The 11,756-nt window shown below is 46.7% G+C and overlaps 1 protein-coding gene across 6 annotated transcripts in view; it reads left to right on the top strand.

Moving 5' to 3' along the window:
- Positions 1 to 11,756, top strand: part of GPM6B (glycoprotein M6B) — a 161,323-nt gene that overhangs the window by 121,750 nt on the left and 27,817 nt on the right. For 2 of the 6 annotated variants that reach the window (XM_007457035.1, XM_007457031.1), the window contains exon 2: positions 4,774 to 4,893. The exons of 3 other annotated variants lie outside the window; for them this stretch is intronic. In XM_007457035.1, coding sequence (XP_007457097.1) covers positions 4,774 to 4,893 — 120 coding nt within the window. Of the gene's footprint in view, positions 1 to 233; positions 272 to 4,773; positions 4,894 to 11,756 lie in introns of all 6 variants that reach the window. One more of the 6 variants, XM_007457030.1, reaches the window with a different exon arrangement.

The raw sequence follows: 11,756 nt of genomic DNA, 5'->3' as shown, positions 1-11,756 counted from the left end.
TGCTGATTTATGAATTATTTGATGTTGAGATTTTTATTGACATTTTCTGACTTGACTACATACATGTGGTATGGAGAAGGTTGTAGATGTGGTTTTTTTCTATGAGAATCTGCCAAGGAGGACATTTGAAGAGAGGGTGTCTGGGGATGAGGCTGTAGAGAAAAGCGGGGCCGGCCAGATGGTGCTGGACATATGTGGTGGGTGTGATACAGCTTGCTTTTTTTTTTTTTTAGAAAATTTAAATGTGGAGGAAGTCTCAGCAAGCCAGTTGGTACCTCTCCTCCTTTGATATTATAGTTTCCATCAGCATCCTTCCAAACACTCGGCCTCGCTCATTCATTAGGCAAAGAATTCGGACCCATTTCTGGAAATGTAGCTTTGCCTTCCTTGAAATTGAGTGGAAATCTTGAATTCACATTGTAACGTTAAAAATTGTGTTCCTCTCTTACTTGGAAGTACACGCCAATTTAAAGTAAATAATCTTCATAGCGTGACTTACAGCCTTGCTGTATCTGAGAACATGTGACGTAGCCAGTGTCCCCATGACTTAAGTTTCCCCTCACTGGGCCTGGTGAAAAATTGGACTGTTCTGAGATGCTCCCTTGCTTTTTTCTCCTTGGGACCCAGTGTACCTCCATGTGAGATGGTTGGCCAGGAGTAAAGATGGCTGTGGGACAGAGGAAGAAGGTGTCTGTTAAGAGAGGGAGGCTACAATCCCAGCTTCACAAATGTGCCTGCTTGTGTATTCATTTGTTCATCTATTTATTCATTTAATAATGTTCCTCTCTGAAACATCATCCTTCCTCTGTCCTCTCAGCTCACGTCAGAGGAGCAGAGGGGTGCTAACTCATCTTAGGGACCATTCTGTGGAGTATCATCTTGCTGATTGGTGGCAAGAGGAGAATTGATGATGCCCAAGAGGAGGATTTTGACCCTTAGCCCAGAGAATATGCGATAAGAGAAAATAAAATACTTTCCTGTTTTGTAGGATTTGATTAATTGCATTACCTTTTTTGTATATTCAAACCTTACTAGCTATATTTGATATCATGGGTCAGCATACTTGATCTGTAAAGGGCCCAAGAGTAAATATTTAGGCTCTGTGGGCCACACGGTCTGTTGTAACTACTCAAAGGAACGAAACTGGGTCATTTGTAGCGACGTGGGTGGATCTAGAGACTGTCATACAGAGTGAAGTAAGTCAGAAAGAGAAAAACAAATATCGTATATTAACGCATGTATGTGGAACCTAGAAAAATGGTGCAGATGAAATGGTGCAGAAATAGAGACACAGACGTAGAGAACAAGCATATGGACACCGAGGGGGGAAAGCGGGGCAGGTGGTGGTGGTGGTGTGAGGTATTGGGAGATTGGGATTGACATGGATACACTGATGTGTATAAAATGGATGACTAATAAGAATAATAATAATAAAAAAAGCTACCAGGGTACCATGAAACAGCCACAGATAGAGGATAAACAAATGGGTGTGGCTGTATTGCAATCAAACTTTATTTACAAAACCAGGTGGCCGTCATCAGCCGACCTCTGCTATATCCTGTAGTGGTGTTATAGCTCCCTTTAATATTTTAAGTACTAGCTAAAAATGGAGGAGGATTGATGTAGCTTTCAGAGACCTGGCCCAGTGAGTATAGTCTTTATAGGAAGCTCAGTCTTTGTCATTTAGTTGCTTCCAGTGATAATTTCCTAGATGGCAGAAAGCATGCCAGTCTGCAGTTTAGTTATTCAGCCTTGTCCCTAAATTACGTCTTCTGAGTAAATTATTTTGATTTCTTTTCCTCAAGTCCCCGTCGTTTGTCATACCTACTTTGGCGATGACCACCCAGTTGTGTGTCTCGCCATCAGTCACCGCCGTTCACCTCAGCCCCATCCATAAGCAGTATCTGAGATGTCACAGTCTTCTGTGCTTCTTCCAGGATACCAGTCAGTCTCCTGCCCACCTCTCCCTTCTTCTCTCTAAGGGGAACGTTTGCAGGCTTCCCTCTGAAGGGCATAAGCCAGGATCTTCCTAGGTCTGTACATTTTCCCACTTCTTGACAGTTGCTCAGAAGCTGAGGCTCCTCCTTGCACTCATGTGACTCCCTCTTAAGCGTTGGGACCCTGCCCTTTTAAACAAAACATATACTGTGCTCTTTGAAATTTTATAATTGGGTATTTAATGTCTTTATTTAAGTCTGGCTCAGAAATATAAAATAGACATGATTTTCCCTCCCTTCATATCTAAAGATTAATTGTTGTCCAAAGGCCTTCCCAGTAGAAGTGGAAAGCATCCACCCACTTGTGGATCCCATCTCCACGTCTCGGGCTTGGCTGTCCTGTTTTTCTCAGGAAACGCATTAACGTTGGGCATTCCATGATTTTTCATTGTCATTGCCAAGCAGCCTGTGCCCGATTGCTTACGTGAAGAGACGCGGGCAGAGAATGGATGAATCCTGTGCAAAGATCCCCTGAATTGCATGGCCTGGCTGGGGTGCAGTCCGGGTGGTGGGGGACCTAGAGGCCCATTGCTTGATCCACAGGCTCCCAGGCTGCTCCCCTGCATTCAACCAAATATTTATGCAGCAGACATTGACTGGGCACCAACTGTGTGTTGGGCTTGGAGGGAGAACTTTTTTGCAAGGAGGGTGAACATTTTTCGGATAGAAGTGATCGAGCTCCTTGGAATCCTCTTGCTTGAGGTCGACACGGAGGGCTTACAGCCACTCTGACCAAGAGGAAATCAGCTCATACCACGAGTCCACTTGACCTCCTTCTGGTTCTTTCCACCAGCCCCACTGGGTTTCTCCGCTTTCGGGGAATGTAGCGCAACCCATGTATGAGAGAGACTCACCCAAAATCTGAATCCAGGAAAGGCTGAGAGTTCAGAACTTTTAAGCACCCTGAAGTAACCTCAGGAGCTTGCGACCTGACAGATGTCTTTACAAGGCACAGAAGCACAGCTCACCTCCGAAGAGACCTCAGCACAAGAGTAGAAAATTACAGCAAGTGCACAGGCCCCCGGCTGCGTGATCGCGGGCAAGGGACTTAGCTTTCCGTTGCCCTTCTTGGTTTGTAGGTATTGGCATATCCCAGCTGTTCTAAGGTGTGATCGCTTACGAGGGAATCTGATGTGAACTTAATGCATGTTTAGACGGCGTCTGAAATTCAGAACCAGGCAGATCCATCTCCTCTGACCCTAAACAGGGTCCTAAAATAAATTGCTTCAGGAAATTGGATCCCCGCGATTACCAGTGGGGAATTTTGAAGTGTGTCCAGTATTCCATGGGAGATCAAAGAAGCCCAACTAAAGAAATTGTGGACTGACTGACGTGACAACTGTAGATCGAGCAAAGATTCTTTTTGAAAGGGCTGTCGTGATCGTGACTCAAACATTGGAGGTACTAAGGTGACTGGCGGTGGAAAGAATCAGAACAGGTGACAGTCCTTAAAAATGTATTGACTTAGATAATTTTGCCTATGTTACACATAAAAAAAAGAACAAAAACCTTTAGACTTCGTGTCAAAAAAAAAAAAAATCCTGAGGTAACGAGTGCAACGTGCTTTGCTTGGTGACCAGCACACGGTGAGCCCACTGTAAATCAGAGACGTCATCATGTTCATTAACAGCAAAGCCAACAGCAACGTAGGTCTCCACTTGCCAAGTGGAAATACCTCGAGAGTTTTCAGAGATTGTGGAGAGCGGAGATGGGTTTTCGTAACAGCTGGTGAGGTTTTCAGTGGACCCAGTCAGGGCAGTAGCCTTTTTGCCTCACAACATGGCAGTTTGCTTAGTCCTTAGCCTCAGTGGTCTGAGGTGCCCAGGGCATTATAACCTGCTCTTCTGATGGAATAATTACGCACATCAGTGTCAGCACCATTTTTTCAATCCTTAAACATTTGTGGCACCCAAGAGGACGTAACCCATCATTAGGTTTGATGGGATTCTCACCTATAAACTGGCCATAGTGAACTTACGAAGAGTTACCAGCATCTGATTCTGTGTCAGGCAAGTTGATAGATATTTTTCTCTGCAATCCCCTAAGAAATAAGAAATATAGTCAGATTACCAGATAAGGGCCCGAGTCTCCAGGAGGCCCCTTGTCACCTCGTGTGGGAGGAAGCAGTGCTTCAAGCCCAAGACCAGCAGCCCTTTCTCCATAAAGACACTGGGAGATCATTGGAACAGGATTTAATCTGGAACATTCTAGACTCTGAAGTCCTGAGCTTAGATAAGATGAGGTGACAGAGAATATTGCAGATGTCAGTGGAAGGACAGGAGTTTTCATCCAAGGTTCAGCAGACCATGGGGTCCTTGGCCATACTTTGCAGGCTGGAACTAGGCGCCGTCATAGCAAGCCTGGATTCAGCCTCGCTTGTGTCGCTGCAGTAATGATGGTGCTCGGTGGGTCTGAAAGTGAAAGAAACAGAAAGAAACCTACGATGGTGAGAAGCCAGATTTTCCTTATAAATAGTGTCTGCCCAAAATGATCGTTCTAAGGGGCGGGACTTGGGGGGAGATGGAGAAAATACAGAAAGAAAAGACAATATTGGTGATTTTTGTCAACTTAAATTGAAAAATGGAGGAGGAGACTGACGTTCTCCGTGTGTTGTGCTGAGTTGATAAGGTGATACTGAAAGGTTGCAATTCGATAGCATATTGTGTGAGCTCCCCGTTTCCTTGAACTCTATGGTAAAAGAATAAATTAAAATGCTGATGTAGAACCTTTGCTGGAGATGTAGAGACACTGACTCTTTGCCACCTGAAATTGGCAGTGAACAGCAGAGCTGAAATGGAAATTGGCAGGTACCACTGGATGTACCCAGGCTCAAAGAACCACCAGTACCGTCCCGTGCCAACCCTGGGGGACAGGGCTAGCCTCTTGAGCAGTCCAGGTAAATACAGCCTCGGGGTGAATTCGCACAGCAAGTCAACTGTGTGTATCTTTAATATGATTTGTGATAGCTCTTTCGGTTTGGTGTTGTTTTCTGTTTTGCTTGATGCATTAATTTGTTCACAGGGGTAGGGGTGGAATTAGCCCCTTGAGATTTTTTTTCTTCCTCTTTCTTTTTCTCTCTTCCTTTCCATTCCACCCCGTCTTTCACCTCTCTCTTCTCCCTCCTCCCTGTTTCCTCCCCCTCACCTCTTCTCAAAAGGAGCAGTGTACAGTGAGGTATGCCTTGGGGCTGAGCACGAAATTTCTAATATCTGAACCAATAATGGGTGGGTGGGGGGCGTCACACATGCCCAGATGGGACCAAGAACTGAGCCAGGACATTTGAGGCGCCTGGGCTCTGAGGGTGCTGTCAGTGTCCCCACATGTCTTTCTGGCCACAGTGCTCTGCAACGCTCTGATCTCACATCAGTCCATTGCCTTTGAGAAGGAAAACTCAGAGCCCATGAAATGACGAGCAGATACCTGGGTACGCCATCCCGTCAGGTAGGTCCACAGGGTCCGCTTTCCAGTCTCCTTGCTCAGGAGGAGCACCGGTCTCTCGGAACGTCTAAGTGTTGGGTCGGGGTGAACTGTGCATCAGCCCATCTGGGGACCCGGAAGGGGAGAAAGCTGAGCGATGTGCACGGCCACCCTCCACATCCTCAAAGTCCACACAAAGCATCCTCATACTCAGCTCAGTGAGCTAAAATTCAGTGGTTTCAAGTTACTTAACATGTGAATATAAAGGGATGGTGGTGGGTCAGAGAAACACACCGGGCTTCAAGTTCCGCTGTAATTCTCTGTGAACCCATAGCAGCATTCCTCCCAAATGTTTGCTTACTTCTGCAGGAATAAATCGGAAATGACCACACAGAACCTGCAAGTCTAGAAAGAGCGACCCTGAGGTACAACGTAAGACACACGTTGAGTTACAAAGTCAGACCACCTGTAATTCATTTAATAATGTTTAAATCTTTTCTTTAAAACCTCAATTGTGGCTTCAGGTTAATTAACATGAAGTCTGACTTTGGAATTAGCTCTACACCTTGAGTGACGGATTCCTTCCCTCAACCTCTGGCTACTAGGCGCCAGCCCTGTGTGTGCCTGTGTAGCGCCAGTTAGAAGAGGTGAGCAAGAAATGCCATCAGACATTTGTTCTCTTGGATCCTTCGAAGGATGGAAGGTTCTGGAATCTTGAGTTTTAAAAATTACCGTTAGACATGTATCCATACAGTGGAGTACTGTGCAGCAATGGAAGGGAATGAAGTGCACGTGATACACACTGCGACACGGGTGGATCTCAGAAACAGGATGCTGAGTAAAAGCTGACACACGAGAACAAATACCGTAGGGGTTCCATTGATAAGAAATCTCCAGAATTGGCAAATCCAGAGAGACAGAAAATAGCTGAGTGTTTGCCAGAGGCTGGGGGTAGAAGGGGTTTTAAAATTAGATCGTGGTGATGGTTACACCACACTCTGTAAATGGACTCAAAACCACTGGATTGCACGCTTAAAACAGGTGAATTTTCTATGTAAACTTAGCTCAACAAAGCAATTTTTTAAAATAATTCTACAGCATTTCGATTGATTGATTGATTGGTTGGCTGTGTTGGGTCTTCGTTTCTGTGCGAGGGCTTTCTCCAGTTGCGGTGAGCGGGGGCCACTCTTCATCGCGGTGCGCGGGCCTCTCACTATCGTGGTCTCTCCTTGTTGTGGAGCACAAGCTCCAGACGTGCAGGCTCAGCAGTTGTGGCTCATGGGCCCAGGTGCTCCGCGGCATGTGGGATCCTCCCAGACCAGGGCTCGAGCCCGTGTCCCCTGCACCGGCAGGCAGACTCTCAGCCACTGCGCCACCAGGGAAGCCCAAGAAAGCAATTTTTAAAACGCTCCCCCCGCCAAAGCAAAATTAAACGTTCACAATTCAATGGCAGAGAGACAGAGAATGAACAGTACTTGCTAACATGACAAGAAGGTCCCCAAATTATCCGAAAGTACTGCCAGAAAGAGAAAGGTCTTCCTTTTAAGGATGTGTCGGAAGACACCAGCCCAGTTAGAAATCGAGAAAAAAGCTAAGCATCTCTCCTGGATTTGGGTGGTAAAGTGTAAAGGTCAGTATGGGCATTCTAAGCAGCAGTGGCAGCTGAGAAGAAAAAATACAAGCCTCCAATTTCCTCTCCGAAACCTTTGGGGCCACATGTATTTAAGAATTCAGAAGAGTTGAGGTTTCTGAAAAGTGACGTGGCACATATACCACGTGTGCGACGCCACGTCCCCAGTCAGGTCTGGGTGCATCCCCCAAGTCCAACACATGGATCTTTCTGGAGAGCTGGAGTTACGTTTGGGCGTCAAGGAAATTCAGTGCAGAACAGGTTTTGCTGCCAGATGAGCTCGACCCCCCTCCCCCTACCCAAAAAAAAACCACCTTAATTTTCAGAGTTTTCGGAATTCTGGAATGGTATGATGAGAGATCGTAGGACTCTAATAGTTCTCACGTTGCTGGGGATATTTCAGGTGAGAATTCCGTGAATAAGCAGGTTCTCTTCGGAGGGGCGAGAAACAAAATCCCTGAACTTGATCTCTAGCATCATCTTGCCAGATCCTGAAATGGTCTCCATGCACCTGTGGTGGTAACTGTGTGTGTGCGGGGGGCACATCACTGGGGGAAACGTGCCCGTGTGGCACACGCACTGCGGCCGTGTGTGTCTGGAGCCGGGGCAGAGGCCTCGCGTGGGACAGTGTAAAGAGGCCAGCGCAGGCCCCGGAGTGAGGGGACCGAACGCAGCCATGGGGTCACTTTCCTAGGTGCCTGGAGATTTTGCCAGCTCCTGAATCAGTGCAGTTGCCGTTCTGTGCTTAGATCCCAAACCAGATGGTGTGAGGGAAAAAATAGAGGATTCCATATGGCTCTTGTGTCTTGCTTTTTTTCCCTTCCCCCTCAACCTACTTATATTCCCCGTTGGAGAAGTCAAGGTGCTTCCAGTTCGCTTTGTCTAGATCGTTTCCCATTTTCCTTCTTGGGTCTAACTTCTCCACAGAATTACATTTTTAGCACTTGGTTAGTTAATCCTTCAGCGTCTGTTTCTTCTTTCTTCTTTTTTCATTGTTTAATTTCTTTGACCAGGTAACGTCCCCATCTTCTCTAGGCCTCCAGGAAATCAAAGGATGGGTGGCCACAAGGGCCACCCCATGTGACGCTGCCTTGGGGACCTAGGCCTGAGATGGTGGCCTGAGACAGTGGCGCTCAGGAAAGAAGGAACTGTTATGGCTGCAGCTGCACTCGATGGAATATTATGCTTCAAGCTACTGTGGGTTGTTACACAGGCTTCACTCAGGAGTGTCACCTGAGAGAATTTCGATCCTCTGTTCGAAGTGTGGTCTGTGGACCAGCAGGATCGGCATCGCCTGGAAGCTTACACCAAATGCAGAGTCTCAGGCCCCACCCCAGGCCTGCTGAATCCGAATCTGCATTTGGACAAGATTTCCAGATGGTTCCTGGGCACAGTTTGGGAAGCACTAATTTAGAGGCAGGTCCAAAAGCAAGAAGGGAGAAGACAGGAAGGAATCGAAGAAGTGAATTTACCCTTAAAAGTTCTAGAAATCTCTGTATTTAGAAAAGACGGAGAATTGCTTAAGGTGTCCATTCTCCTTTCCCTCTCTATTTATGAGGAGGCAGGTATAAGAATTGCCGGTCGTTAAGGCACTGAGTCCTGGTTAGTTTGAAAGGCCAGTGACCTCTGATTCTCTTATCTACTTGCCTGAATATGTGCTTTCTCTGATTCCTTTGTTTAAAATCTTGGAGGAGAATGGGGAGGGGCAGCGAAAACGGGGGTGGGGGTGGGGGTGGGGGGGGAACAGCTTGTTTTCTTGTGGAGAGAACAGAGGAGAAAGTAGTTGACAGGAGCTGGGAGAAGTCCTTTTTTCTCTTTTTTAAAGATTTGTTTGTTATGTATTTAATTTATTTTTGGCCGCGTCAGGTCTTAGTTGCGGCATGCAGGATCTTTCGTTGCAGCACGCGGGCTCTTCACGTGGTGCGCAGGCTTCTCTCTAGTTGTGGCGGGCGGGTTTTCTCTTCTCTAGTTGTGGCGCGCAGGCTCCGGGGCGCGTGGGCTCTGTAGTTTGCTCACGTGGGCTCTAGTTGAGGCACACGGGCTTATTTGCCCCATGGCATGTGGGATCTTAGTTCCCCAACCAGGGATCGAACCCGCGTCCCCTGCACTGGAAGGCAGATTCTGTACCACTGGACCACCAGGGGAGTCCCCCTCGTCACCTTCTTGAATATAATCCAGTGACATGCAAGATGCTGTCACTTAATATGGCTATAAGCTAAGGGACCAAGAATGACTATTCAGACACTGGTAAATCTGTATGTAGCTCGGCATTCAATCCGCCAGATAAGGAGTAGAAAAATCACCCCCTTCCACCAGTTCCCCTACTGGCCATCTTCCAAATCCAAATGGCTCTGATGCTTGGGTTAAGATGACTGTAGATAATTCCAGAAGTCCAAAGAGACCACCCTCTCACATACGGGCTAGAATGGAGAGTGTGGGGGGAGCACGGGGAATGTTGGTGTTTAGCTGAGAGTTTAGCAGGAAGCCCACGTGTTGGGATTTCCATGGCCAAGCATGGATTCCCGAACCGCCGTGAGGGGCAAGCAAGCATTTCCTGCCGGTTCACTGCTGTGAATCAGGTCACCCTGTTGGGCTCCATGTATCTGCCCAGGTGTGACCTGAGAAGGCGGGGCCCCAGAGATCCCCAGCCTTTCTCTCTCTCTGGCCCCTGAGCCTGGGACTTCTCTGTTGTGGAGTCACTTTATAGAGTGACACCTGGGTTATGTGAGTCCTGGGAAATGCTCTTGGATTTGTTATTCTTTCACGTCACTCTGCCCTAATCTGAGCTTGTAAGGCCACTACATTTGAGGCCTTTTCTGCAAATACTTGAAATGTATTTCATGGTGGGGAGCCCTTAATCTCTTCATGTGCGTCTTTGGGCTCTGTTGCTGGTTGCATGAGGGCTGTACCCTGTGGTCTGATGGTGTCGTGTGGGCTCTTGGGCGGGGTGGCTTTTCCCCAGAGTCTGGTTGGAGAAGCTCTCCTGGTTTGCACAGCTCTGGCCGGGGGAGGCACCCAGTCTGTCTGATGGCTTCCAGTGATTCAAGGTGTTTCAGGTTAAATGGAGGTGAACAGTGGACACAGTGCAAGCATATGCTAGCTCAGGTTAATGCTGTCGATACAGTGTTTCTGAGTTTTTTAAGAGTTCTTTGCATTTTGTTTTCTGCTGTGGATTATTTCATTTTCAAATTACCTGCAGTTTTCACCAAAAAAATGTGCCCCTATAGAGCAGGTAACTGTTTTGTATCTTACTTACCAAAGGCTATTATGTCATCCGTATACATATAATTTTTCATTTACGAATGTTCAGCTTTTTATCAGCTATGCTGTTGGTATATGATTAGCACTCGATTATGCAGCAGTGGCTGCGACTGTGTCTGTGGTATATAGAACTCCCTTTGCCTTTTGGTCTTGTGTCTGTTCCTCAGCTCAGAGTAGGCAGACAGAGAAAGCAGAGATGAAAAGCAGATGGATCAGTATTGAGTATAAGTCTGGAGCATTCTCTCAGGTGCAGCGTCTGGTTTTAGGGACACTGACTTGGATTATTCAAAGCAGCGATTTGCAGTTTTTTAGAAATAGTGACGTCTGATCTTCGTTTCCTTTATGATGCCCCTTGTGTTGTATGTTTTCATTTTGGGTTAATTAAAATTAATTTTGTCTTGAACTCTTTCGCCACCCTTAGAGCTAACTGGAGACATTGGGAAGCAGCTGAAGTCCGCTGCTAGAGGCTAGAGTCTTCCCGCCTCCCCCAGGCTGTGTCCTTTCGGGGGTCCCTGTTCACTCACACCCATGTGTTTCCATATCTGTCAAAAGCTTACATAAAACGGCTTGTGTACTAGGAAACAGAAAGCTCTGGGTGTCTGAGTCATTTAAGTGGGACGAGGCTTCCTCTGAAGAGCATCACGCTTGCGTTTTATCTGGGAACTTACATGGGCAGTGCTTTCACCCTGAGGAATAACTCTAGTGGTGAAATGTCAGGCCAGTAGGAGAGGCAATGGGATGAAGATGAGCCTTTCCATGGTCTTAAGACAACCTGGTTTACGTTCATGTGCTCTTTCCCAGTGGTGACACATGGAGATTACGGAGATTCCTGTGAGGACTTGGCTTAGACCAGGCTGGTGATGCCACCCACCGTGGTTTTGTGAATAAAGTTTTATTAGAACCAGCTACGCCCATTCATTTACAGATTGTCTGTGGCTGCTTTCCTGCAAGAACAGCAGAACTCAGTGGTTGCAACCGTATGCTCTGCAAAGCCAAGAATAGTTACTGTCTGGCCCTTTCCATTAAAAAAAAAAAAAGAAAAAAAAAGCCAACCCCTGACTTAGAGTAATTGCACTCTTAGCACGCGTTGCAAATCCAGTCTACTTATGGTAGAGGCGAGACCTAAAAGTTTTGCTAGTCACTCAGTTTCCTAAAATCTTCTCCCTCAGAGATCCCTCACCTTCTTCTCTTCAGGCTCCAGATCCTTGCTCCCTGCGGTACTGGTTGTTCACAGGCTTTAGACTAAAGCTCAGCCCCTCTTTCAGGTCCCTCTTTGAGTGTTCCCGTAATATACCAAGTCCTGTTAAATGGATGCCATGGAGCTGTTTTCATCTATTATACCATTCACTGTACTTCAGCAAGTTTTATTTTCTGTGATATGTAAAAGATCATTTGTATGTCGTTAAGGGCAATATTGGGGGTCATTTCCTTTTTGCTTTTTTTTTTTTTTT

This window comes from Lipotes vexillifer, unplaced genomic scaffold, assembly GCF_000442215.2.
Source record: "Lipotes vexillifer unplaced genomic scaffold, Lipotes_vexillifer_v1.1 scaffold222, whole genome shotgun sequence".
NCBI classification, from domain to species: Eukaryota; Metazoa; Chordata; class Mammalia; order Artiodactyla; family Lipotidae; genus Lipotes; species Lipotes vexillifer.
The sequence above is the reverse complement of the archived record's forward strand: the minus strand, read 5'-3'. Positions and strand labels throughout refer to the sequence as shown.